This window comes from Dasypus novemcinctus, chromosome 21 (genome assembly GCF_030445035.2).
Source record: "Dasypus novemcinctus isolate mDasNov1 chromosome 21, mDasNov1.1.hap2, whole genome shotgun sequence".
Lineage (NCBI taxonomy): Eukaryota > Metazoa > Chordata > Mammalia > Cingulata > Dasypodidae > Dasypus > Dasypus novemcinctus.
The window spans coordinates 68,621,215-68,648,729 of NC_080693.1; the positions used below are offsets into that span (position 1 = coordinate 68,621,215).

Below are 27,515 nucleotides of genomic sequence, written 5' to 3' on the forward strand. Positions count from 1 at the left end.
TTCCCCATCAGGCCATATAATACAGTCAGGATCTGTTTATAAACATGTTTAAAACAGGGGTCACCACAACAGTCAGAACCAGCAGAACCGAGGGAGGGGAGGGGAGAGCGTGGCCACAACCAGCCCTGCTGCCAGTCGCTGTGGCTCAGCCTGGAGGGTGCTTCCGCTTCCGCTTCTTCACACTGGTGGTGTGAGACGGTCCTGAGCCCCACTGGGGTCCACCTGCCCTGCCGGGGACAGGGCCGCTGCATTTCCCCATCCCCTGCCCAAGCGGGGCCACAGTGGGCATTCGGCGAGGCCCAGCGTGTGGCACTGTCCCTCTCCTTCCTCCCCGTCTCCGTGGCTCAGGACCAGGCTAAGGGCAGAGGTAGATGGGGAGACATGGGGGCCGCATAGGGCCCTGGGTGGCAATGAGAGAACTTGGGACCCTGAGGGGGGCATGCTGACTCCCTGCTGGAGAAAAGGCACCTAGATAGGTTGGCTGGGCTTGGGAGGAGGGACTCCTGGGGGCCTTGAGGTGGGGTGGCTGGAAGAAGCAGACAGCAGGTGGTAAGCAAACTCCAGTCCTGGCTCCCAGGCCCCCACCCACTAAGGGAGCCTGAAGAGAGCCGGGAACAGAGCCCTGCCCCTGTGACCCTCTGCCTGAGCAAGAAGGCCTCATGCCCTTCAACCCTGTCCCCCCCAGCCCAGAGCCAATCTCTTTCCCACCCTTCCCCCTGCCCGGCTCAAGTCCTCTAGGGAGGGTGAGGAAGGCCAGTGGGACCTCAGGCTGTCTTGGTGCCGGAGTCCATCTCCTTCTGGGCCCAGAGTTCCTTGTGCTGCTTCCGGCCAAACCCCTCATCGTAGTTGCCTTTGCTCTTAAACAGCTGCTGAAAGTGGGGTTTGCAGTAAAACTCGCCATGCAGTGCCGCGTAGCTGCCCAGGCTGCAGAAGCAGAAGAGCTAGTGGTCAGGCGAGGTGAGGACTGGAAGGCGAGGGTAGGGGCAGGCTGGGCAAGGGCGCACCTGAGCTTGGCATGACAGTGCTTGCAGCAGAAGCAAGAGTTGTGGAAAATGAGCTTATCTGCCACTAGCCGCTCCATGGGGTACACAGTCTTCTGGCAGGAAGCACAGGTCTCCTTCACCTGGGCCCGAAGACTAAAGGACTGTGGAGCAGAAAGACTCAGCCAGGTGCCAGCCAGTGCCCATCCCTTCCTTTCTCCACACAGCCCACCCCGGGACCCTACCTTGGAGCGCTGCACAGTGCTGCTGCCACCACTGCCTTTGGCTTCCTGGGGGAAAGGGGTAGTCAGAACAGGATCGGATCAGGGACTTCCCAGCCCTTGGGTCACCAGTCCAGACCCCAGTGGCATTCAAGAGGGCGCACAGGGTAGCAGGCAAACCCACTGCTCCCACCCCTTTACCCCCAGGCCAGACCCCTACCCAGGAGCCCCTCCCAGCTTGCTGATCACCTACGTGAGAGGGGGTGGCCTGGGCGGCTCCTGTAGCCTGGAACATAGCTGGAGGTGCTGGCGGCCGGGCTGGAGGCGCGGCACCCGCGGGCTTCTGCAAGGGGAAGTCGGTCTGGAGGGCCCCACAGCCTCCTGCAGGGGGGTGGGGATGTTTACAGGCTGGGCTGGGGGCTGCGGTTGGGACTTTCCCCAAGTCATTTCCTGTTGCTCTTGGTCTTGCCACTTCCGCCCCTCCCCCAGCCCTCTTCGCCCGCCGGGCCCCCACGCTGCTTCCCAAGGGGCGGGGGTCCCTGAGTGGAACCATGTGTTGGGGGAAGAAAAACAAAGTTGGCGGGGAGCAGCTGAGGGGAGGGGGCGATTCTCCCCGCGCAGCCGCCGTGCGAGCCCGGCGGGCGGGCGGGGGGCCCCTCCCTGGGGTGAGGGGAGGTCAGCGGAGGGCCGGGCGCTGGACAGCGCTCGCGGGATGGGCCGCTCGCCGGGGTCCACTCTGCATCCTGCATCCCGCATCCCAGCCCAGCCGCAGCCAGTGCGCCCCGCCTCTCGGGCCCCGGACCCGCGCAGGGAAGAACCCAGGCGCGATCGCCCCCGCGGGCGCAGCGAGCGGGTCTCGGCCTCGCCCACGCCGGAGGCCCGCCTTGAAAGGCGGACGCGGGCCCCGGGGCAAGCAGCGTGCGGAGAAGCCCTGCGCCGCGACCAGCGGCCCCCGCCTCGGCGCCCCGGGACGCCCTCCCCCCGGCCCCGCCCGCGGGTCTCACCGGGCTCCGGCCTGGACCGCGGGGCGGGGGTCGGTCTCCGGGGGGCGCCTCGGCCGACCGGAGGGCGCTGGCCCGAGCTGCCGCCGCTGCCAGTGCTCCCCGAGCGGCCGCCGCTGCCAGTGCTCCCCGAGCGGCCGCCGCTGCCAGTGCTCCCCGAGCGGCCACCGCTGCCGCCTCACCGCGGCCCCGCCCCGCGCCCGCCCATTGGCTCCGCCGCACCCCGCGCCGCCGCCGACCCCCTCGGTGCTTTGTCTTCCCCGCGCTAGTTCGCCCCCAGCCTTTGTCCCACGCCCCGACCCCAGGCTGCCGGCGCCCGCACCGCCCCTGGGGCAGCCGCGCGGGAGAGAAGGGGCGGCGGTGGGCCCAGGAGCCGGGGAGGGGGTGCGCGGCGCCGCGCAGCATCCCCCGGCCGGGGCAAGTTCAGGTTGAGGACCGCTGGGGTCGCGTGACAAACGGCACTACCGACGCGGCCGCTGCGGCGTTGGGGGATAACCAGGCGTGCCGCGGCCTTTCGCTGCCTCAGTTTCCCCCGATTGGCCCTCAACCGTTCCCAGTCCGGGTCAGCGCTACGTGGGCTCTCCATCCTGATAGACACCGCGGGGGCGGCCCCGGGCCCAGCCCCCGCCCCGCCCCGGAGTCCTCCCGCCACCAGGGGCCGCGCGCCAAGACTCGCCAAGAAAGAAGGCCCCGGGAGCACGCGGAGAAGCCCGGGCCGGCCTTGAGGCCGGAGGCGGGCCTGCCGAAGGGCGCAGGGAAACGCGACCATCAGCCCAGCACGTCCTGTGACCCTGTAGACAAGGGTCCAAGAGCACCCACCTTCCCAAGGCCCGACGACCGAAAGCGTTGGTGTGGGCGGAACTTGTGGGATTAGTCAACCCCTATCCCCTGCAGGCACCGCTGCCCCTGAGAAGTCCAGGTAGGGTAGGAAGATGTTTCTGCCGCAAAACGCCCCAAACCTCATTTACCCACAAGGGAACAAGGTCTTAAGATCTGAAGTGACTCATTGCAGGTAACAAAGCTAGTGCTCTGCCAGCAACGCGGGCATTAGAAGCCAGGTCTCCTGACCCTAGCTCTTGACTCCCCGCTCCTTTGGCCATGCCCAATGATCTCCACCACCGCAGGCTCCAATGGCTGTGCACAACAGCAGAACATCTATGGCTCATTGGGAGCATCCTCCTGGAGGGACCTCCGCTGGGAGGCCAGGACCTGACCACCCAGGGAGTGCTTGGCTTTGCCTGAAATCAGGCTGGAAACTGTTTGAGGAAGCACAGCCCTAAACATAGCTTGTTCCCATACTGTGGCAGGAATAGAACCAGTGGTTCCAGAGCTGGGCCCACACATTTGTCAGGGACCAGAAGGGCTCTGTACCTAAATGCCTGGCAAGGGAGTGGGCAAGGCTGCCCCAGCTTCCAATTGCTCCCTGGGCTCACTCTGCACCCCAGCAGACACTTCACTTTTCACTTTCCTCTCTAGAAAAAGATGCATTTTGCCTGAGGACTCCCAGATGGAGTGTGTGAGAACTCTCAAACTGTGGATGTGCATTTTTCTTGCAGAAAGTTTCCATACCTGTCATCAGATTCTCAAAGGTAGCAAGAAAGTAAAGCCTTCAGGGGCACTAAAGCAGAGCTGGCTGGGTTGGGCCCTGGCGCCCCTCACCCTGCCCAGCACTGCTCTCTGGCTGAACTGCAGGTAGGTAGGAAAATTCCAGAAAATCAGCATTGTGGATATTGAGGGTGGACTGACAGCAAGGCAGCATGCAAAGAGAGCAAATGGGCTGAGAAGAATGGTGTTAGGAAAAGGGAACTTGAGGTTTTAAGAAAAAGTGAACTGGGCAGGGGGAAGGTGGGGAGTTGGAAATAAATGTGACCTGGTCTTCAAATGCACTCTTGACATTTCAGGGCCCCACCTAACTCCCAGCTCATAGTTAATGTCAGTCTCTTCACCTCAGCATCTTAATTGCCCACAGGAAACTGTTTTAGTTTTTTTTCAACAGGTAAAATTTCTGAGGAAAGTTTTTTGTGGAAAGTAAGGGCATTTGAGGGTTCAAAGCAGCTCAAGAGTAGTGCTTCCTTACTCTGACATTCTAAGTGCCTGAGTTAAAGAGGTGGGCCCCTCACCCGAGGGACAAGCTGGGGGAAAGTACCAAGCTGGTGCACATGCAGCTCTGGGAAGCCCACAGTGACCAAGTCAGAACCTGCTCCATGCTGGGACCCCCAGGCTGCCAGGATGACAGGGCAGGTGGCAGGCCTGCTGCTTAGGTTTCTTGCTTTTTGGGTATTCGAACCCGGTAATGAGATGCCTCAAGTCAGGTTACAAAACAAAGTTCTCCACCTCCTTTCCGGCCAAAGATAAGCACCTTCCGCCTCCACCCCTAGTGGCCCAGAAGTCTTCCTGCAGAGAGCTAGTCTCCAGCACTCAGACCTTTCCAGCCCCAAAGCGTTTGGTGGCTGCAGACTAAAATTAGGTCTCAAAATTTTAAGATAGTTAAGAAACAAATCTATTATGGATTTTAAAAGAAACTGGTGTGTTGTGAGGCTATCTAAGCACTTCTGGGGATCACCGTGAGGTGGCTGAATGAACCACAAGTATGAGCCTGCAGGCAATCCTTGTAAGCAAACACTGGGAATCAGGGTGGGGGTCCCAACACTGATGCAAACAAACATCCAACAATGCCACTCTCCACTGGAAAAGTTTAATTTGTTCTAGCAGTGAAACTAACAGCATAAGGACTGACACCCTCAGGCTTGGCAAGACATTGTGGCCCTTGGAGAAAACACCAAGGCAACTGGCAGGGGGCATTAAGATAAGATTCTTGGTGGGAAAGAAATGAATTATGAAGATGAATTCCGGGAAGGTTTTAGGTGTCACAGCCCAAGAGATAAGTGGAATAAGGATGGACTGCCCCAGCCTTCACCTGGTATTCAAATAGAAAAAAATGCCCTTCCCTTCAATTATTAGGGAAAGGGAAAGTGGGGCTGGATGTTTATTTCTTGCCCATTCATGGCCGTGTAGGATCTGAGAGCAAAGGAAAACAAACTAGGCTGATGGGAGAACAAGAGCTGGGAAGAGGCCACACAGTTCCCAGGTGGGTCCAGCCCCGGGCTTAGACTCCAGCCAGCAGGACCAGAGCAGCATCTCTTCCCACTGAAGAGGTCACCTGAGTTTGCAGGACTGGGAATGTCAGCTTTCTGGCCTCTTCTCAATCCCTGGTTGTCGGGATTCCTTTGTGTCTCAAAAGCCTTGGAGCAGTCACAAAAGTCTCCAGGAATTTCTTTCCCAATCATAAAGCAGCCGACTCTCTTGGCAGAAATGTCCTTTCTATCCAATCTGCCTCAGGAGGGTGGGAAAGAGGCCAGTGCTCAGGAAAGCTCTTGGAGGCTCACATGCCCCAGGCTGGAGATGTATAGTCTACAGAGGGTCAGAACTCCCAGTCGTCCACCTCCAGCTCTTCCAGGTTTGTTACGAGGCCAAAAATGCCACTGTGATCTTGAGACTGGTTGTCCTTGAAAGTGGAATCAGTGGTGGGGCTAATAGGACGAAGCAGTTCAGGCAAAGCCTCCGAGGCACGTCGCTTGATCTGGGGAAGAAGAGAGAGTGGGGTGACAGAACCTGTTGCTCTGGGCTCCAGGACACCATGGGATAGGGAACCTCGGCACGTTGACAGATGGGCTCTTGGAGCCAGAGTCACTGAGAGGAGGGAGCAGTGCCTTTGAGTAGCTTCAGAAGCATGGGAATTTCTCCCATCCAAGGGGGTAGTGGTGAGGGGTGGAGAACACCTAAAGGTCCCATAGCAGCAGGACCATGGGAAGTCAGAAACACAGGCCAGAAAAATAGGGAGCTGAGGAAAGTGCTACTGTACCTGCTTGAAGAAGGAATGGTTCAGGAGGGTGCTGGCACTTGGCCTGTAAAGAAAGGAGATGAGAGACCAGAATCACTCCTGCCCTAGAATTCCAAAATCCTGTGGCTCACACCTTATCTTCAGGTGCCGCTCTAGTCCCATCTGCTCCCCAAGAAACAAAATCCAGAGCTCCCCAGTCTGCTTCTTAGCAAACCCATGTGCTGATCCCTCTTGCTGTTGGGGCTCTGATCTCCCCTGGGAAGTCAATCCTTCACAGAATAGGCTCATCCTCTTGAACCCTGGTTTTAACCCCAGAGCTGCCTGGGCACTCCTGAAAGCAGTCTCCCCACCCCTTAAGTGTAATCCCAGCACAAGAGAAATACCTTACATCCGGGTTGCGCTGAAGGCACTGCTCCACAAAGTGATGGAAGTGCGGGGAAAAGGTGCGGTGATAGGGGTGGGAAGGCGAGTCACCATTAGAGGTCCTGGGGGTGCTGGTGGCCAGACTCTCACTCAGGCCAGAGTTGGCCCCTGAGCACGACGTGCTCATGGTCAGCTCCTCAGCAGGGATGGTGCTGGTGTCCAAAAGGCAGGGCACTGTGCCATTCAGTTTTTCCAAAAGCATCTGGGGAGGACAGAACCAGGACCTGGGCTAGATGGTGCCCCCTAGAAGACCTAAAGAGCTTCTTTACAAATACATTTTCCCCAATATACAAACACTTGAGAGTAGAGAGAAGATAACGTGGAGTAAGCTCAACATTCCCAAAGGCCACTGGCTCAGCAGCTTCATCCTAGGCCAAACTGAAAAGGAGGAGGAGGAATTGCAAAAAAGTAACCCCAGCAGGGGCTCACAGTTTCCTTTCCCCTTTTATCAAATCCCTTTAACTGTAGATCCCTCACCCCAGGAAGGAGGCAGCAGCCAAGTCACTTCTTTGATGTCGAGCCCCAGTTTACCGTGACCAGGGGATTCTCATGGGGTCTACAAAGCAGCACCTGTGGCACCACAGCCCGGACTTTTACCACAGCAGACCTCACAAAGCCATGCACCCAGGAGCAGGCCAAGCTTGGGCTATTGTTCCCAATCCCTCAAACTCAGAACATGTATGTAGCAGTTTGATATAACTGATGAATTCCAAAAAGAAATATTGGGGAAGCGGACTTGGCCCAGTGGTTAGGGCATCCACCCACCACATGGGAGGTCCACAGTTCAAACCTCGGGCCTCCTTGACCCGTGTAGAGCTGGCCTACGAACAGTGCTGATGCTCACATGGAGTGCTGTGCCACGCAGGGGTGTCCCCGCGTAGGGGAGCCCCACGCACAAGGAGTGCGCCCCGTAAGGAGAGCCGCCCAGCACGAAAGAAAGTGCAGCCTGCCCAGGAATGGCGCCGCACACACGGAGAGCTGACACAGCAAGATGACGTAACAAAAAGAGACACAGATTCCTGTGCTGCTGACAACAACAGAAGCAGGAAAAAAAGAACACGCAGCAAAGGGACACAGAGAACAGATAACTGGGGCAGGGAAGGGGAGAGAAATAAATAAATCTTTAAAAAATAAATAAATAAAATGAAATCCTTTATCAATTTTCCACATGCTTTGGGACTGAAGCCAAACACTCCAGCATGGCATTCCAAACCCTTCATGACCTACTCTTGACTCCACCAGGTGCATCATCCACCAGACAACAGCGGGGCAAGCAGATGTGGCTCAACTGATGGAGTGTCTGCCTACGATATAGGAGGTCCAGGGTTCAAACCAGGGCCTCCTGGCCCATGTGGTGAGCAGGCCCACACACAGTGCTGATGCACACAAGGAATGCCATGCCACGCAGGGGTGTCCCCACATAGAGGAGCCCCACGCACAAGGAGTGCACCCTGTAAGGAGAGCCACCCAACATGAAAAAAGTGCAGCCTGCCCAGGAGTGGCACTGCACACACGGAGAGTTGATGCAAGCAAGATGATGCAACAAAGAGACACAGCTTCCCGGTGCCTCCAAGAATGTTGGCAGACACAGAAGAACACACAGTGAATGGACACAAGATAGCAGACAACAGGGTGGGGTGGGGGGAGGGGAGAGAAAGAAAGAAATCTTTAAAAAACAAACAAACAAAAACTACTGTTTCCCAGATCTCGATTCTTCCTGATGCTGGGTCTTTGCACATGTTCCTTCCTCTGCTCAAAAGGCTCCTTCTTGTCCCCATTCTTCACACAGGTTAATTCTTATTTGCTTCTCAAAACTTAAGTGCTACCTCCCAAAAGCCTCCCTTGACTGCCTCCCTCCCTGGGCCCCCTGCTCTAGCAGGCTCGCTTGGAGTAGGGGCTAGCTGCCCGCTTCCCCACAGGACAGACAGACTGTGGGCTCAGGGAGAGGCTCGCACCTCCCCCATCCCTCCCGGTTCTAGACCATATTCCAGGTGCCTGTGGATCAGGTAATCCTTGCCCAAACGACCCTAACTTCACCTCCTGGACTTGATGAGGCCTGCATGAACCTCTTCCCTGGGTCTGTCCTCCCTTGGAGTGGCCAACCATTCACAGGGGCATGAACAGAAGTTGAACGTGCAGGCTGGAGGTTCCAAAGGTATTGGATAGAATTTGGTGGCCCAGAACTCTGATAAGTTGAAATTCTAAATTAGAAACTGGCCTTCCAGGCATATTTATCAAGTTAGGAAGATAAGACATATTTTATAAATTTATAAAAATGTATTAGTTTCATTTATAATTTCTAAATAGAAAGATATGGTATATGGGCCTCCAGGCTCTGCCAGTGCTGGGAGGAGGCCTCCTCCTGGTATGTTAGAAGTCAACACTCCCCGCCCTCACCCAATTCCCCTCCCCAGCCTCCATCACCACAGCATTTATCACATAGAGAAGTAAATGAAGGATTATAAAATATCTCCCCTACAGGGTGGAGCTTCTTAAAGGAAAGGATTGTCTTTCATCTTAGTGGTCTTGAGTGTGACAGGTACTCAACAAACATTTGTGGAGGGCAGCAGGGAGGACTATGCGGCGCAGGCTTCCTCACCTGAGTGGCAGGCATATCCTTAAAAGGGACATGGCCATTGGCCAGTTCACAAGCCGTGATTCCCACACTGTAGATGTCAGACTTAGCATCATAGCCCTGAAGATTCTGTGTCAGGAGAAAAAAGTCAAAGATCATTCCACTTGTAGCCTTGGTCTTTGAGCTTAGAAAAAGAAGGGGGTGGAGCAAAGACAGGAGAGGAAAAGAATGCCTGTCCCCAAATCAGGAGCAGCTGCTAAAAATTTTCCTTCCCTGTATTACTGAAGATGAACTGCTATGTTAAAAAGAGCAAATGTTTGGTGAGGTTATATAAGAAGCAGGAAGAAGTGCTGGGGCTTAGTACAGAGATCTAGTAGACAGTACCAAATATTTCCAAAATGCTCACTCTTCCCATAAAATGGGAAGGATCTCAGAGGGGAGTTAAAACAGCATCAGACACAGCACGGAGCCCCACAAGGGGAAACTAAATCCATTTGTAACGGGTAGATAATGCTCATGCTGATCCAGGTGGATCCTGCCAACAGGAAACCCCCAATCCCCCACCCCCACCCCTGCCCATTCTGGAGACAACTCAGAATTGGAGAAAACCCATCCCAATCAATTCCTGAAAGCACCCTTGGCGGGGGATGCGGGCTTGTCAGGACCCACACACAGACCTGCTGGAGGACTTCTGGGCTGAGCCAGGGCAGAACCTTGACGCTGTACTTGGGGAAATCATGGACAACACGCTGCCGCTGCCCATGGCTGATCATGCTGAGGTTGCTACGTAAACCAGACAGGTAGACTTTCCCATCCGTGGAGATCAGAATGTGGCTGGCCTTGACACTCCTGGATAAGGGGTGGGGTGGGAGAGTCATGGGGCAGCAGGAGCCCCTCATACTACAGAACTTTGGTCTTCACACATTAGATCCAGTTAGCTTTCTCCCCCAGCCATGTGTGTTATGTGTGTGTGTGTACATGTGTGTGTATTATACATGTATATTCATATTTTATACATACTTTTTATAAAAATCTTCAAGCATACATACAAAAGAAGAAAACTGTCAGATCCCATTTACCTATCAACAGATACAACTTATTTATATCTTGTTAAATTCCCTTTTATGCTCATAGCCCATCTCTTCCCTTTGCCTCCTACTAATGCTTTCAATCTGTACTTTTTATTTGAAGGTATTTTTGTAAAGTGTATCATTGTTTCGTAGGCATATCTTTTCTTTTCTTTTTTTTTAAAAAGATTTATTTATTTAATTCCGCCCCCTCCCCTGGTTGTCTGTTCTCTGTGTCTATTTGCTGCGTCTTGTTTCTTTGTCCGCTTCTGTTGTCCTCAACAGGAAGTGTGGGCGGCGCCATTCCTGGGGAGGCTGCACTTTCTTTCGCGCTGGGCGGCTCTCCTTACGGGCGCACTCCTTGCGCGTGGGGCTCCCCTATGCAGGGGACACCCCTGCGTGGTACTGCACTCCTTGCGCGCATCAGCACTGCGCATGGGCCAGCTCCACACTGTTCAAAGAGGCCTGGGGTTTGAACCACGGACCTCCCATGTGGTAGACGGACGCCCAAGTCCGTTTCCCATGTAGGCATATCTTTTCAATCTACATAATGGTATTGTGTTCCACATCTCATTCTTCTTTTTTTCTGTTTTTCAGCACTGTGTTTCTAAGATCCATCCGTATTGCAAACTGTAGACATCTAATCTTTGCCTCTAACTGCTACCTTGTACTCTGGCGTGCAGCTCTAACACGTTTACTCACCCACTATCACAGTGGTGGGCATTCATGCTGCCTCCAGCCACCACAAATATGAACTATGGCATCCACATGGTATTCACTGGTAGACCTATGGGGGGCTGCTTTGGAGTGTACACTGTTAAGCACGATGGTCCTGGAGTCAGAATGACCCTGACTGGTTGCAACAGTCCAGCCTCCAGCAGGGTTCCCACATCCTCACCACACTGGGCCTCATCCATCTTCCTAATGACTGGTTGTCTCAAGTGTAGAAAGTGACATCTCATTTTCATTTTCTTTTCTCTGAGTACTACTAGGTTTGAGTGTCTGTCAATGTGATTGTTAGTCTTTTTGGGTTTCCTCTTTCACAAACCTCATATTCTTGGCTCATTTTTCTATTGCTTTGTTTTCCTATTCTGTTGATTCACAAGATTTCCTTGTTACTAACCTCTTAAGCATTTTAAACAAAGCAAACATCTTCCAGTCTGTCACCTGTTTATCAATATTGTTCATGGCATCCTTTATTGGATAGAAATCTTTAATCTTGATATACTCCAACTCAACAATTTCTATCTCATGTTCTGTGCTTCTCCCACACTTCAGATCACAAATATATTTCCTCACATTTCCTTCTATTTAAGTCTCCAGTTTTACATTGAACACTTAGGCCTTTAATCTCTCTGAAGTCTTCCTCCGAATGTGGAGCTAAGTAGGGATCCAGTTTTATTATTCTTCCTGTACTGAGCCAATTTTCCTGACACCATCTCCTGAGCAATCTAGCTTTCCCTCCAGTCTATTTGGCATAAGACTGACTCTGTACACACACCCCAGTTTTGGTGTCCCAAGGAAGGAGGTGGAGGGTGGGCAGAGGTCCACGGCAGATGTTCCTCTCTCACAATACTCAGAACCAAGCTGCTCTGTAAAGAAAAAGTGAGCAGCTTCAGCACTGACAGGCTAAATGATCTCCTCACCAAGTCAGAGGCAAGGTCAAAATCCAGATCCTTGATTTTAAACTCTGGCTTCACTAACATCAGTCAACTTTCAACTGTTTACTTGAAGGCCCATGGGCACAGACACCCACTCTAGCACAGGGTGAATGCTCTCAAGAATGTACCTGTGCACATAGCCCATGTGGTGGATGTAGTCTAGGGCCTTCAGCACCCCCTGCAGGATATAAGCAATTGCCAGTTCACTCATGCCATCCATGAAGTGTGTGCAGATGAGATCTTTTGCAGAGCCTGAAGAAAAGAATTGTGGGGAGATAGAGGAAGGGTAACAGAAAAGAAAAAGAGCACATAAGCAATCTGGCAACAGAATTCTTAAGACTCCCTCTCTGCCAGAACCCCTAGTAGAAGCCCTTTCCCACTCACCATACGCCATGAACGATGTGACTACCCACAGCTCATTGTCTGCAATAAAGGTGGCTCGATATGGTACAATATTGGGATGGTTGAAGAGTTTAGAGACATGAAGCTCCCCCTGCAAGCAATGGTAGACTTAGACTCAGAATCAAAGGGCACTGGAGAATGGCGCTCACCATGAAGGTGGCAGCAAGGAAAACACAGGGACATGATACTTTCTGAGTGATGCTCTCAGAGTTCTGGGAGCAGCTTAGGCAGGTGGCTCCCACCCCCACCCCAAAATGGGAGAAACTATGCTCTACTGTGTCTCAAGGGAAACCAGCACTGTGTTGCCAGCCCCTGCCTAAGTTTGGTCCTGCCAGCCAAAATGAGCCTCAAGAATCAATTCTCCACTAACAACAGAGCAGAGGGTCCTGGTTTGCCATTCCAGAGATGAGGAAAACAAACTGTTGCCTGAAAAGTTGTTACAAGCTTAGCCCAACGCCAAAGTTGGCCAAAGGCCAAGCCACAGAATTCTTCTCTGAGATAAGAAAATAAAAATGATTTTCTATTTTATGTGAAAGTCTTGTAGACTGTAGAAATAAGGAAAGAAGGAATTAAAGAACAAACGACAACTACTAAACCTTAGAAGATATTTCTCTAACCTCAGTTCGAGACATCTCTTTCTCATGAGGAGATATAAGAAGTGTAAAACCTGTAAAATCTTAAAATAAATTTAGACAAAAAAATACAGATGTGACCCTCCCAAAAAAAAAACTTGGGTAAAAGAACTACAGAAACTCCAGATCCTGGCCTTTGGGACTTTAGCTAAGACTAAACAGGCTATATCTTCTACCTGTCCACTGTCCTGCAGAATTTTTTTTTTTTTAATTCATAAAGCAATGGAAGGTGCTGCAATTAACTTTACTGAAAATACACCAGCCCAGGTGCTAACATCCAAGAAGTCCTCAGAGCAAGGCCTCATCAGCAAAGAAGACTCTAGTTCCAAGTTAGTTTCTAGCCTGAGGTATCTTTCAGTTTAACAAGCTACTTGCTTCTTAAATAGAAAAGAACCTCAGGGAAACAGGGCGCTTGACAACCAGAAGATGCCACCAGTGGCATAGAGACAAGGCTGCCCTGCATTAGGAAGAAGACAGCCTGAGTTTGAATGCTGGCTCTGCCACTTATTAGGGTGTGTGACCATGGTCAAGTTACTTAGCCTTTCTGTGCCTCCTTCTCCTCATCTGTAAAATGGGGCAATGATACTAATAATCTAGACTGCAGACTGCTGTGGGAATTAAATCAGTTGAGTTAAATGGCTTAAAGCATTTATAATAGTACCTGTACGTAGTAAATACTCAGTAAATGTTAATTACTACAATACATAATAAATGTTAGCTGTAACTGAATAAATGACACAGAAGGGAGTCCTTGGAGAAGAGAGGAATATAAACTGGGCTGAGGAGTATTACAGAATCCTTAGTGAAAAATTCCCAGGATTCTCCAATCAAAGTATCTATAACTTCTGAACAATGGGTCTATCTTCGTTTCCTGTCAGGTACTTTCAGAGGACTGACAATGAGAGATGCCGTCTAGTTACCCCTGGAACTAGGAGCCCACCCTCCAAGTGTCACACACGTTTTATTACCTGCAAGAACGTCACCATCTCATTGGAACAAGCCTCTAGGTTAACCCTCCGTACTGTTACAAGTTCTTGTGTTGGTTTGTACTTTGCTAAATTAACTGTCATGAGGTCCTCAAATCCTTTGCCTATAAAAAAAGAGAACTCCTGTAAACAAGGACACCAGTAACAACAGTTTTCAACTTCCTTAAAGAAAGAGTTTTTTAAAATTTCTATTTAAAATTTTTTATCACTGTTACTTTTGTGGCTGGCTTTTTTTTTTTTTTTTTTTCTTATATTGGTTCCTTCTCAGCCAAACATTCTGACTTACTAAGGCCCAGGACACCGAAAGAGTAGAGCCAAAAAGAAAAAATTGCAAAAAAGTTTCTTTCCTGGTAACATGATCTCTTTCCATATTTGGCAAAAGAAAATCAAAGAAGACCCCCAGAAGTCAGTTTCATCAGCACAAGTCCTGCTATCCAGCTGGCTGCCTTCCATAGCACCTTCGCCTGGGGATGCTGAGAATGTGGCAGAAGCCCCTGGAAGAGGAAAGTAATGAAGGTCCCTGGACATTACCTATAATGGTGAGTAGTTCATAACACCCTCCCTCTGGCAGAAAGCTACTCATGATCTCTTGTTTAGAGAAGGATGCTATCGACTCTGAACTCGCCTCATTGGTCTAAAGAAAAAGAAAAATTGGTTAATAACAGCTTATGGAGGTGGGATGGGAGTGGAGAGATGGTAATTCAGGCCCACAGGGAGACTGGCATCTAAAAAAAATATAAATGCTGACTCTGGGGTGAAGACGTAGTACCAGAACTATTTGAAGAGAAATGTAAAATGATGTATCAGACGCTCAATATAGTAATCAGCACTAATATCAGTGCAAATAAGTTTCACTGCTATCTATAAAGAGAGGGGACAAGAGCCAACAGTTGATTTACTTGTCCTTCATGACAACTGGCTCATTTCCTAAAAACTATCAAATTCCGACTGGAGAAAGGAATGTTTAGAAAAGAGAAGGGGGACAGAAAGGTGGGGTCTCTAGGATTTCCTGCTGCTTTAGGGTCTTATTCTTTCAATCTCCACCAAAAGATGCCAGAAGGTCAAATAAGGAATCTAGCTATAGGGGAAATGGGGCCATAGAAGTCTTTACCAAACAAAGAGCCCAGGCCAATCATTCCCTGTCACTGAGCAGCAGGAAAGGAGCAGAGCTGAGTTCTTAGCATCATCTCAGGCACCAGAAGTGCCTCTGCCCACTCAGGCTGTAAATGAAGTCAGAGCCCAGCCTCAGGGTAAGGTAGCACACCTTGGGTCTTTGAGGTCCTTGAGTGCTAAAAGGAAAATAAGTGACAGATCGACAGCTCTTCTTTCATTTTAATAGGCTCAATTTCCATCTTCCAAAGCAAAATTATTTGTGTAACTTAGGGACTCTGGGTATTTTTATTTCTCTTGGATCCTTTTTTCAGTAGGGTGTGTCTAACTGAAATGGAGAAACCTTAGGCCGGTTCATATTTCAAATGCTGTATTCAGAAAAATGACCTCTAGTCAGGAAAGGCTCTTGGCTCAGCACTAGCCAGAAAAGTGTGAGTTAAGAATATTTTGACAAGGTGGCACCTGAACAACTATCAGTGAAGTGGTTCTGCAAAGAAGCCTGTAAAAAATGATAGTGCTATATCATCTGTTGTTTGACCATAATATACTTTTTAGAACACTTCCAATTGCATATGATCTTCACCATGACTCAGTGAAATAAATGGGGCAGTTATCGACTCCATTTTTCAATGAACAAAAGTGAGGGCAAGGAGATTGACTTGCCAAAATCAAAATGTGACTACATGGCCTGGAAAGGACTCAAGCCCAAGTCAGTGAAAGTAATACACCACTCTGTTGGGGGTCCCAACACTGAGAGCACATCTGGTTTCAAAACAGTTGATGCTGCCAATGGGGAAAGAAACCAAGTTGGGCTCTACATCCCTCACTACTTATACTGAAAATAAGAGGGAAAAATAAATAAAATAATAAAATAAAACAAATAGAACAATAAAAATAAAGGGAATCTAGGACAACCTTCAAGATGGCAGCAGAGTAAGGAGCTCCCAGTATCAGCTCGTGCTACAAAGCAGTCAGTAATCACCCAGAGTTATCTAAAGCACCTATTTGGGGTTCCAGGAGACCAGAAGAGCATCTGCAACATCTCAACATCCTCTAAAGAACGGAAAGTGGGAAGCGGATTTGGCTCAACTGATAGAGTGTCTGGCTACCACACTGGAGGTCCAGGTTCAAACCTAGGGCCTCCTGACCCATGTGGTGAGTTGGCCCACACGCAGTGCTGATGCGCACAAGGAGTGCTGTGCTGTGCCACGCAGGGGTGTCTCCTGCATAGGGGAGACCCTACATGCAAGGAGTGTGCCCCTCAAGGAGAGCCACCCCATATGAAAAAAGCACAGCTTGCCCAGGAAGGGCACCACACACACGGAGAGCTGACACAGCAAGATGACACAACAAAAACAGACACAGATTCCCGGTGCCACTGACAAGAATGCAAGCGGACACAGAAGAACACACAGCGAATGGACACAGAAAGCAGACAACGGGGGGAGGGGGAAAGAAGGGGAGAGAAATAAATAAAAAATAAATCTGCAGGAAAGATTCGAAGTAGAGTGCTCCATACCATGGAGGCCGGTGCCCATCCTCCACTGGTGGCACTTGGTAGCTATTCCATGACTGGAATTGGAAGCTCCACTTCCCAAAAATGGGGGAGGAAAAGATGGTTGGTCACCAACTTCAGCTACTGATTAGTAAATTTGGAGGGCTAAAATACAATCCTAAGAACAACTAAAGTTTGAACCTAAGTCAGAAAGAGGCCAGCAGCTGCCATTTTAACTCTACCACCAGCATGAGGGAAACAGGGCAGAATGAAAATCACAGTGCTGGTAGGAACTGGCTTCTTTACATCCAGATGAGATTGTAGCTCTAGCCTAAGCCCCAGCCCCAACTCCAGTAGGGAGGAAGCTGAAGGGGGTCCTGTGCCAGCCTCTCCAGGAAAACACGGCCACGCCACAGAGGCCGGTGATCTTCCTACTCTGGCAGCACAAGCCACTTCAGGAGCTGTTCTGTGGCTGGAGCTGGAAGCTCCATTTCCCAAAAACAGGGGAGGAAGAGACGGTTGGCCACCAACTTCAGCTACTGATTAGTAAATTTGGCTGGCTAAAGTATAACCCTAAGAACAGCAAAACTTTGAACATGTCCAAGTTGGAAAGAGGCCAGTAGCCACCATTTTTACTCCGCCCCCAGCATGAGGGGATGCCTGGCTGACCAAAAATCGTAGTGACAGTACAGACCGGTTTCTTTCCACCCAGATCTGACTGCAGCCCTAGCCTAGGCTTCAGTCCCACCTCTAGCAGGGAGGAAGCTGGCAGGCCCTGACAGCCTCTCCAGGTAACTACAGGACATTCAGCTGGCATAAACTGAATAGGTGGAAGTCTACAGGGGCAAGTGCAGTCATTTTGGACCCGCACGGCATAGACTGCTACCCACACCCATAGCTCCATCCTCACCCAAGGTAGGAGAGGAAGAAACATGAGGCTTTATCAGTCTCTAGGCAACTACAGTTTAGGTAAGCACAACTTGGACTACTACACACGACTGTGGCTCTGCCCCTACCCCTGGCAAAGGAGAAAGGTGGGAGAAGCTTCATGGGTCCCTGGGACAATGCAGGTAGCTTGAGTCTCCACAGCTTACAGTACCAACTATATCCTCGGCTCCTACTGCACAACCAGCAAGGGAGAAAGGGCAAAAAAGTCCTAAACTAAAGAGAAAAACTGCACCCAGAATAAATACATCTAGCCAGATGCCAAGACACCAACAAAAAATTATAATCCACACCAAGAAACAGGAAGCTATGGCCCAGTTAAAGGAATAAGATAAGCCTCCAGATGACATAAAGGAGTTGAACCAACTAATCATAGATGTTCAAACAAATCTCCTTCATAAATTCAATGTGATAGCTAAAGAGATTAAGGATAAAGACTATACTTTCAGGGATCATTTCTATAGTTCGTTACTAGAGAAGGTTCTCTGAACGTGTAGGGCACCTCTATGGCAGATGCCAGCAAGCATGGTGTAGGCACTGAATCGTTATTTTTTGATAAGGTGTGAAAGGCTCTGAGGAGTGCAGAGGCTTATGAAAATTTCCTGTGCTGTCTTGTAATCTTTAACCAGGAGGTGATCTCTCGGGCTGAGCTTGTGCAGTTAGTCTCTCCCTTCCTGGGGAAATTCCCTGAATTGTTTAATTGGTTTAAAAACTTTCTGGGCTATAAGGAGTTTGTACATCTGGAAACCTTTCCAAAGGAACGAGCCACAGAGGGCATTGCCATGGAGATAGATTATGCCTCCTGTAAACAGTTGGGCTCTAGCTATCGAGCTCTACCAAAGAGCTACCAGCAGCCCAAGTGTACAGGGCGAACTCCTCTCTGTAAAGAGGTTTTAAATGATACCTGGGTTTCCTTTCCTTCATGGTCTGAGGATTCCACCTTTGTTGGTTCAAAGAAGACACAGTATGAAGAACATATCTATCGTCGTGAAGATGAACGCTTTGAGCTTGATGTAGTTTTAGAAACCAATCTGGCAACAATCCGGGTTCTAGAAGCAATACAGAAGAAGCTTTCCCGCTTGTCTGCTGAGGGGCAGGCTAAATTTCGCTTGGACAACACCCTTGGGGGCACGTCAGAAGTCATCCATCAAAAAGCACTCCAAAGGATATATGCTGATAAAGCAGCCGACATCATTGATGGTTTGAGGAAAAAACCCTCCATTGCTATCCCAATTGTCCTTAAAAGGTTGAAAATGAAAGAGGAAGAATGGCGAGAAGCTCAGAGAGGATTTAACAAGGTGTGGAGAGAACAAAATGAGAAATATTACTTGAAGTCTCTGGACCACCAAGGCATCAACTTTAAACAGAACGACACCAAGGTCCTGAGGTCTAAGAGCTTACTCAACGAAATTGAGAGTATCTATGATGAGAGGAAGGAGCAGGCTATGGAAGAGAGTGCTGGTGTACCTGTTGGCCCACACCTCTCTTGCCTATGAAGACAAACAGATACTAGAAGATGCTGCTGCTCTGATTATCCACCATGTGAAGAGGCAGACAGGCATTCAGAAGGAGGACAAATATGAAATCAAGCAAATCATGCATCATTTCATTCCAGATCTGCTCTTTGCTCAGAGAGGTGATCTTTCAGATGTAGAGGAAGAAGAAGAAGAGATGGATGTAGATGAAGCTACAGGAGCAGCTAAGAAGCACAATGGTGTTGGGGGTAGTCCCCCTAAGTCCAAGCTACTGTTTAGTAATACAGCAGCTCAGAAGTTAAGAGGGATGGATGAAGTATACGACCTCTTCTATGTCAATAACAACTGGTGTATCTTTATGCGACTGCACCAGATTCTTTGCTTGAGGCTTTTGCGGATTTGTTCCCAAACTGAACAGCAAATTTAAGAAGAAAACAGAGAGAGAGAATGGGAGCGGGAAATGCTCGGTATAAAGCGAGATAAGAGTGACAGCCCTGCCATACAGCTACGTCTCAAAGAACCTATGGATGTTGATGTAGAAGATTATTACCCAGCTTTTCTGGACATGGTGCGGAGCCTCCTGGATGGCAAAATAGACTCATCCCAGTATGAAGATTCACTGAGAGAGATGTTCACCATTCACGCCTACATTGCCTTTACCATGGACAAACTGATCCAGAGCATTGTCAGACAGATGCAGCACATTGTGAGTGATGAGATCTGTGTGCAGGTGACTGACCTTTACCTGTCTGAAAACAATAATGGGGCCACTGGAGGCCAGCTGAACACACAAGCTTCACAGAGCCTCCTGGCGTCAACATACCAGCGGAAGGCTGAGCAACTCATGTCAGATGAGAATTGCTTTAAGCTTATGTTCATTCAGAGCCAAGGCCAGGTTCCGCTGACCATTGAGCTTCTGGACACAGAAGAGGAGAACTCGGATGACCCTGTCGAAGCAGAGCGCTGGTCAGACTATGTGGAACGTTATATGAATTCTGATACTACCTCTCCTGAGCTTCATGAGCCATCTGGCACAGAAACCAGTATTTCTCCCCAGGAATCTGCGGCGGATTCAGAAGTGTCAATGAGGTCGAGAACAGCAGGAAAAGGAAGGGAAGGAAGGCAATAGCAAGAAGACCATGGAGAATGTGGATAGCCTGGATAAGCTGGAGTGTAGATTTAAGCTGAATTCCTACAAGATGGTGTATGTAATCAAGTCAGAGGACTACATGTATAGGAGGACTGCCTTGCTCTGGGCTCATCAGTCCCACGAGCATGTAAGCAAACAGCTACATCAGAGGTTCCAGGCCTCGGTAGATAAATGGACCAAGGAGCATGTGCCTCGTGAAATGGCAGCAAAGACCAGCAAGTGGCTCATGGGTGAGGGGCTGGAGGGCCTGGTGCCCTGTACTACCACCTGTGACACAGAGACCCTGCACTTTGTGAGCATTAATAAGTACCGTGTCAAATACGGCACAGTATTCAAAGCCCCATAACTGCAAAGTCAGAGCAGACAACCTGACAGGCATGTGTGTGTATGTGTGTGTGTGCACGCATGCATGTGCACTCATGCACACTGAAGAAACAAGGAAGATGCCTTTCAAGCCTCACTGGGCCTCTCTGGGACATGGCCACCTTGATCTGTGTGTGGCTGATACAACCTGGCACCAAGTGGGTTACATATAAGGGAAATGAATACCTTACAGAGCCAGAGCTAGAACTTTTCCCAAGGGGTTTTGGGTGCTAACCTGCCCTGGAGGGAAATGAAGTCCATGCAAGCACAGAGACATGTAGTTTGCTTGCACACACCAGCAGAGCTAAGGCTGGAGTCGCCTGTGGCCTGACAGTCAGTGAAGAAACCAGATTCTGTTCACACTTGGACTAGATGGGAGTGCTTTTACAAGACAGTCTGGGGAAGGACTTAAAGCTCAGATGGATTAGAACTGTGATGGTCCTTGCTCCTCGTCTGTCCCCTCACAAGGGAAAAAAAAACTGGATTTGATTTTTTTTTCTGGTCAGTGGAGCACACCTAGATGACCCATTAGGTTTTATTTGGTACCTGCAGTTTGGCTTTGGGATTGATTATCTTGTGGATTTGATTTCTGACAAATCCCTTGCTGCCCACCCTTTTCTCTCTCCTCTGGTTCTCAACCTCGACAAGTTCAAATGAGTCGTCCTTTTTAGCTCCCGTGGAACTGTTTTGTACCTGCTTCTTTAATAATCTACCCTTGTGCCATCTACCAGCTTTACTCTCTGAAACACACACTTGCGCACACACGCCACACACAATTTTAACTTGGTTTTCTTTTTTTTTTTGTAAATAATGTACATACTGTCAATTTTTTATTAAAAGAAATATGCTTTGATGTGCTAGCATAACTGCTCTAGCTTATTGTGTACCATAGTACTTATGTGGCTTCAGATTTAGTACCTATGAACAGATGTACAAGACATTTACACTTTTTACCAAAGGGAGTTACCATTGTAGTACTTTTGTGTATAAGTTGTCTTCTTCCCCCTCCAAAATTTCAAATTTTTTTTTTTTGGTAAATAAATAAAACTTGGTTCTTACTGAAGGAAAAAAAATAAAGAGATTAAGGATATTAGGAAGACACTGGATGAGCACAAAGAAGAATTTGAAAGCCTATATAGAAAAACAACAGATCTTACAGGAATGAAAGTACAATAAATGAAATTAAAAATACACTGGAATCATATAATACCAGATTTGAGGAGGCGGAAGAAAGGACTGGTAAGCTTGAAGAAATGGCCTCCAAAAGCATATACATAAAAGAATAGTTGAAGAAAAGAATGGAAAAACTTGAGCAAGTTCTCAGGGAACTAAACCACAGCAAGAGATGTGCAAATATTCATGTCATGGGTGTCCCAGAAGGAGAACAGAAGGGAAAGGGGATAGAAGGAATACTTGAAGAAATAGAGGAAGAAAATTTCCCAACCCTATTGAAGGACATAGATATCCATGTCCAAGAAGCACAACGTACTCCCACCCAAATAAATCTGAACAGACCAACTCTGAGAAGGTCAGATGTCAAATGTCAAAGACAAAGAGCAGCAAGAGAGCAGCAAGAGAAAAGCAATGCCTAATAAGGGATACCCAATAAGATTAAGTGCCAATTTCTCATCAGAAACCATGGAAGCAAGAAGACAGTGGTGTACTTAAAATACTGCAAGAGAAAAACTTCCAGCCAAGAATCTTATATCCACCAAGAGTGTCTTTCAAAAATGAGGGCCAGTTTAGAATATTCACAAATAAACAGAAACTGAGAGAGTTTGTAACCAAGAGACTGGCTTTGCAGGAAATACTAAAGGATGTGCTACAATTTGAAAACAAAAGACAACAGAGAGAGGCTTAAAAGAGAGTCTAGAATAAAGATTCTATCAGTAAAAGTAACTAAAAGTCCCAAAAGACTGGTCAAAATAAAATATGACAAAGGTCAAAATGGGTGAAATAACAACTGCCTTTACAGTAATAACATTGAGTGTTAATGAATTAAACTCCCCAATCAAAAGACACAGACTGACAGAATGGATAAGAAAATACAAACCACCTATATACTGTCTGCAAGACTCACCTTAGACCCAAGGATACCAAAAGATTGAAAGTGAAAGGCTGGAAAAAGATATTCCACACATGCAGTAACAAAAAACAATACAAAACAAAACAAAAAGCCAGAATAGCTATACTTATATCAGATGAAATAGACTTTAAAAGACACTAGTGGGAAGCGGACTTGGCCCAGTGGTTAGGGCGTCCGTCTATCACATGGGAGGACCGCGGTTCAAACCCGAGGCCTCCCTGAACCGTGTGCAGCTGGCCCATGCGCAGTGTTGATGCGTGCAAGGAATGCTGTGCCATGCAGGGGTATCCACTGCGTAGAGGAGCCCCACACGCAAGGAGTGCGCCCCATAAGGAGAGCCGCTCACCGCGAAAGAAAGTGCAGCCTGCCTAAGAATGGCGCCGCCCACACGGAGAGCTGACACAACAAGATGACGCAACAAAAAGAGGAACAGATTCCCGTGCTGCTGACAACAACAGAAGCAGTCAAAGAAGAAGACGCAGCAAATAGACAGAGAACAGACAACCGGGGCATGGGGGAAGGGGAGAGGAATAAATAAATAAAAATAAAAATCTTTTTAAAAATTAAAAAATAAAAAATAAAAAAAATAAAAGACACAAGTAATGTGCAATCTGAAGAGGAAGTCAGGGAAAAAATTCCATTGACAATAGCAACTAAAAGAATCAAATATTTAGGACTAAACTTAACTAATGATGTAAAGTACTTGTATTCAGAAAATTACAATGTATTGTTAAAAGAAATTTTAAAAGATCTCAATAATTGAAAGAACATTCCATGCTCATAGACTGGAAGACTAAATATAATTAAGATGTCAATTCTACCCAAATTGATATAGAGATTCAATGCAATTCCATTAAAATTTCACCAGCATTTTTTTTTAAGATTTTTTTTCTCTACCCCACCCCCACTGTCTGCTCTCTGTGTCCATTTGCTATGTGTTCTTCTGTGTCTGCTTTTATTCTTGTCAGTAGCACAGGGAATCTGTCTCTTTTTGCTGCATCAGCTCTCAGTGTGTGTGGCACTACTCCTGGGCAGGCTGCACTTTTTATTTTGTCGTGCAGGTTGGCTCTCCTTGCAGGGTGCACTCTTTGCGCGTGGGGCTCCCCTATGCGGGGGACACCCCTGCATGGCATGGCACTCCTTGCACACATCAGCATTGCGCGTGGGCCAGCTCACCACATGGGTCAGGAGGTCCTGGGTTTGAACCCTGGACCTCCCAAATGGTAGGCAGACGCTCTATCAGTTGAGCCAAATCCACTTCACGCATTTTTTAAACAAAAGGAAAAAATAAAATAAAATAAATAAATGGAAAACACAATTATAAAATTTATTCCAAAGGCTAAGGGGTCCCAAATAACCAGAAACATCTTAAAAAGGAAAAGTGAAGTTGGAGGACTCTTACTTCTGGACTTTAAATCATGTTACCTAGCTACAGTGCTAAAAACAGCATGATACTGACATAAAGACAGACACATAAACCAATGGAATCTAACTGATGTTTCAGAAAAATACCCTCATATCTAGGGTCAAGTGATTTTTGACAAGTCTGTCAAACCCACCCAACTCAGGCAGAACAGTCCATTCAAAAAATAGTGCTGAGAGAACAGGATATCCACAGCCAGAAAAGTAAGAGGACCCCTATCTCATACCTTATGCAAAAATTAAAGATGGATCAAAAACCTAAATACAAAAGCAAGAACCATAAAGCTTCTAGAAGAAAATTTAGGAAAATATCTTCAAGACCTGGTGGGAGGAAAGAGGACTTGGCCCAGTGGTTAGGGCATCTGTCTACCACATGGGAAGTCCAAGGTTCAAACCCCGGGCCTCCTTGACCCGTGTGGAACTGGCACACGCGCAGTGCTGATGCGTGCAAGGAGTGCCGTGCCATGCAGGGGTGTCCCCTGTGTAGGGGAGCCCCACGAGCAAGGAGTGCGCCCCGTAAGGAGAGCTGCCCAGTGCAAAAGAAAGTTCAGCCTGCCCAGGAATGGCACCGCACACACGGAGAGCTGACATAACAAGATGACGCAACAAAAAGAAACACAGATTCCCATGCCACTGACAACAACAGAAGCAGACAAAGAAGAACACGCAGCGAATAGACACAGAGAACAGACAACTGGGGCAGGGCAGGGCAGGGTGGGGTGGGGAGGAGAGGAGGGGGAGAGAAATAAATCTTAAAAAAAAAGAGATGCATCAAATAGACACAGAGAACAGACAACCAGGGTGGGGGGGGGAGAGAGGAGAGAAATAAATAAATAACTCTTTGGAAAAAAAAGAGGACTGAGATGGACTACTGATGCTTAATGTATGTAGAATTTTTAATTAACTTTACTGTAAAGGTATGGAATGTATAGAGTTGATGGTAACACATTATAGTGAGTAACAGCTGGTTTATAAATTGGAATGTGGCTGAAAAAGGTAGTCTAGGGATGTAAATGTCAATTGAAAGAAAGTTAGAGAATAATCTAGGGACTGAATAACACAGTAAACTCAGAAGTGGATGAGAATTGTGGGTGGATGAGAGTTGTGGGTGATGATACAGATTCAAGAGTATCCTTTGTGAGCTAGAGCAGATGTACCTCACTATGGCAAAGTGGTGGGAATATGGAGAAGCATGGGAAACATGTAACTGGAGTGACCTATGGACTGTGGTTAACAGTAATAATGTAATATTCATGTATCTATGCCAAAGATGTACTGTGTTGATAATGGAGGGGGTATGGGAAAAGTGTGCCAAATGTACACTAGGGACCTGGTAATAGTGTGATATTATCTTATAATTTGTAACAAATGTTTCACCACAGTGTGGTATGTTAATAGAGGGGTGTTGTATGGTAATTGTGCACATGTGTATGACTGTTTTGTAAGTGCACAACTTCTGTCATAAAAATGTATTTAAAAATCATAATAAAAGGGTGGGTTGGGAGAAAAATACACCAAACTTAAGATATGGACTATATTTAGTAGTAAGATTTTGACAATATTCTTTCATAATTTGTAGCAAATGTCCCACAACAATGCAAGGTGTTGGTGGTGGGTTGATGTATGGGACCCCTGTATGGTATTATGCATGTCTGCTTTGTTAAGTTCACAATTTTTATTATACACTTTTTGTTTATGTATGTTCATGTATAAATGATATAAAAATGATAATAATAATAGGGGGGTTGGGGAAAAATACACCAAATGTAAGATACTTTGGTTAGTAGTAATATTTTGAGGATCCTCTTTAATCATTAAAAACGTTTCACAACAATGCAAGATATTAGTGGTAGGGTGAGGTATGAAAGCCTTGTATGATATTATGTATGTTTTTTTTTTAAGTTCACAATTATTACTACATGCTTATTGTTTATGTATGTTTACATATGAGTGATACACTTTAATAAAAATTTTTTTAAGACAAAATAAAAATAAAAGGAACCTAGTCAAGCAAAAGTGAGCCCTGTTAGCAATCATGGTCCATTTCTAATTTAATTATCTGTTTTATATTTCTAAGATTCATCAGTATGGTTGCATTTAACTGTAGCTCACCCATTCCAAAGTTGATGGGCCTTTGGGTTATTTTTCAGCTTTCTACTGTTATGAACTGTGGTACTGTAAATGTGTTTGAATGTGACTCCTGATGCACATGAGCCAGTGATTCTAAAGTTTATATCCAGGAATAGAATTGTTGGGTCACAGAGCATATGAACGATCAACTGTACAAAACAATGCCAGAATGGTTATGCCAATTTACACTCCCACCAGCAATATATGTGTGTTCCTATTAATCTGCCTTTTCTCCAACACTAGGTATTTTTAACTTTAATTTTGCCAATCTCATTGTGGTTCAATTTACATCTTCCTGCTTACCAATGACACTGAGCATTTTTTTCATCATTTATTGGCCATTTGAGTTTTTTCCCCCCAAGGTGGAATGACTCTTCCTGTCTCTAGTCCACTTTTCTTCTGAATTCCTCTAGTGCAGGATTTCCCCAAAGTAGGCCCTACAGAACAGCAACTGGGGGCAGATCATCCTTAAGAAAAAAAGCTTCCAAGTCCAATTAACGGTAGCATACTCTCTCTCATGAAGAAACACAAGGGATACTCACATATTCAAGGCTTTGAGAAGTGTTGTAATAAAGAAACTTGTTTTAACTTTATTTATCCCAGCATTTTCCAAAGTTACTTCTCCAGGGAACCCTTTATGCCTAATACCTATTACATTTTTGGGAAAGATGACTTGGAAAATGGTGCTTTAAGTAAAATACATGGTACGACACAAAGGCCATAGAGGTTTAGGAGCCAAACAGGAAGAATTTGAACTCAGATCTATCACTTGCTCTGTTGCCTGGACAAGTCATTCAAACATCTTGGGACCTCTGTTATCTTATCAGTGGAATAATTCCTACCTCACAGGGCTGTTGTGACTATTAATTAAGATAAAATATATAAAGAGCTTAGTGCTACCAGGTGTATAACAAGTGTTCAATTAGTGTGAATTCCACCCTTCTTACCCCTCTGCTGCTGCCTACTTTTTGGCCACTCTCCTACTCAGCAAGTAAGATGAGGCAGAGAAAATGGAGGAAAGAGGGAATCCTGAGTTCAGTTTGAAATCAACAGTTAAGGTTGGTTTGCTTGTGGTTTTTACATGTATCTGTTTTCAGATGCTCTGATAACAAACTTTAGGATCATTTCGTCGTCACTGTAATTTCTTGAACTATCTTGTCTTCAGAGCAATTTTAAGATCCTGGGTGGTACATGCCAGGTAATTCAAGATGCCCTGTGAGAGACATAGAACCAAGGGACAGAACGAGCAGAAGGAACAGAGATTTGGTAAAAAAGCCTGAAGCAGTAGCTCTGAAATGGCAATTCTCCATTTGTTGAGAAGTTACAAGCTGCATCTAATTTCATTTTGAAAAGTCCCATCTTCTTAACTTCCTACCTCCCTCCCACTGAACGTATTTTTGCTCTGTAAATCCTATTTTCTCAAGTATCAATTTACTCCTCAGTAAAACAATGCCACCAATTAACATAAAACTCAAGGGTTGGCCTTCAGACCCAAACTTCCTACTCTGGCCTATACAGATCCATACAATTCAGCCCCTGACCATGTCCTC

General features: G+C 47.4%; 2 protein-coding genes and 2 pseudogenes across 11 annotated transcripts in view; 2 read left to right on the plus strand and 2 right to left on the minus strand.

The window, feature by feature from the left end:
• Nucleotides 1–20: 20 nt before the first annotated feature.
• On the minus strand, nucleotides 21–2,345 carry LIMD2 (LIM domain containing 2). Of its 3 annotated transcripts, XM_004456801.5 has the most exons (6): nucleotides 2,206–2,345; nucleotides 1,455–1,582; nucleotides 1,226–1,270; nucleotides 1,005–1,144; nucleotides 764–924; nucleotides 21–222 (listed from the first exon to the last, which is right to left on the minus strand). In XM_004456801.5, exons 2-5 carry the CDS (start codon nucleotides 1,494–1,496, stop codon nucleotides 765–767), a joined length of 387 nt encoding a protein of 128 aa, XP_004456858.1. In that variant the 5' UTR covers nucleotides 1,497–1,582; nucleotides 2,206–2,345; the 3' UTR covers nucleotides 21–222; nucleotide 764. The 3 variants fall into 3 exon arrangements, with proteins under 3 accessions (XP_004456858.1, XP_071066840.1, XP_058140493.1); XM_071210739.1 differs by having other exon boundaries at nucleotides 21–924; XM_058284510.2 differs by having other exon boundaries at nucleotides 21–924; nucleotides 1,455–1,544; nucleotides 2,206–2,334.
• Nucleotides 2,346–4,883: 2,538 nt separating this feature from the next.
• STRADA (STE20 related adaptor alpha) overlaps nucleotides 4,884–27,515 on the minus strand; it is a 49,234-nt gene continuing 26,602 nt past the window's right edge. For all 8 annotated transcript variants that reach the window (XM_004456793.5, XM_004456797.5, XM_004456795.5 and 5 more), the window contains 9 exons: nucleotides 14,321–14,423; nucleotides 13,772–13,893; nucleotides 12,154–12,262; nucleotides 11,898–12,021; nucleotides 9,719–9,890; nucleotides 9,066–9,170; nucleotides 6,427–6,668; nucleotides 6,065–6,107; nucleotides 4,884–5,782 (listed from right to left, as the gene is read on the minus strand). In XM_004456793.5, the coding sequence (XP_004456850.1) occupies nucleotides 5,624–5,782; nucleotides 6,065–6,107; nucleotides 6,427–6,668; nucleotides 9,066–9,170; nucleotides 9,719–9,890; nucleotides 11,898–12,021; nucleotides 12,154–12,262; nucleotides 13,772–13,893; nucleotides 14,321–14,423 (1,179 nt within the window). In that variant the 3' untranslated portion in view covers nucleotides 4,884–5,623. The remainder of the gene's footprint in view (nucleotides 5,783–6,064; nucleotides 6,108–6,426; nucleotides 6,669–9,065; nucleotides 9,171–9,718; nucleotides 9,891–11,897; nucleotides 12,022–12,153; nucleotides 12,263–13,771; nucleotides 13,894–14,320; nucleotides 14,424–27,515) is intronic.
• LOC111763764 (small nucleolar RNA U3) lies at nucleotides 17,773–17,955 on the plus strand (annotated as a pseudogene).
• Nucleotides 17,830–20,424, plus strand: LOC105745961 (paired amphipathic helix protein Sin3a pseudogene; annotated as a pseudogene).

Excerpts from the sequence above, each read along its gene's own strand:
- LIMD2 (XM_004456801.5), bottom strand. The coding sequence starts at position 1,496 with ATGTTCCAGGCTACAGGAGCCGCCCAGGCCACCCCCTCTCAC. Across the intron at positions 1,145-1,225 it reads GCACTGTGCAGCGCTCCAAG|TCCTTTAGTCTTCGGGCCCA; the intron begins GTAGGGTCCCGG and ends TCTGCTCCACAG. Across the intron at positions 925-1,004 it reads CACTGTCATGCCAAGCTCAG|CCTGGGCAGCTACGCGGCAC; the intron begins GTGCGCCCTTGC and ends CTGCTTCTGCAG.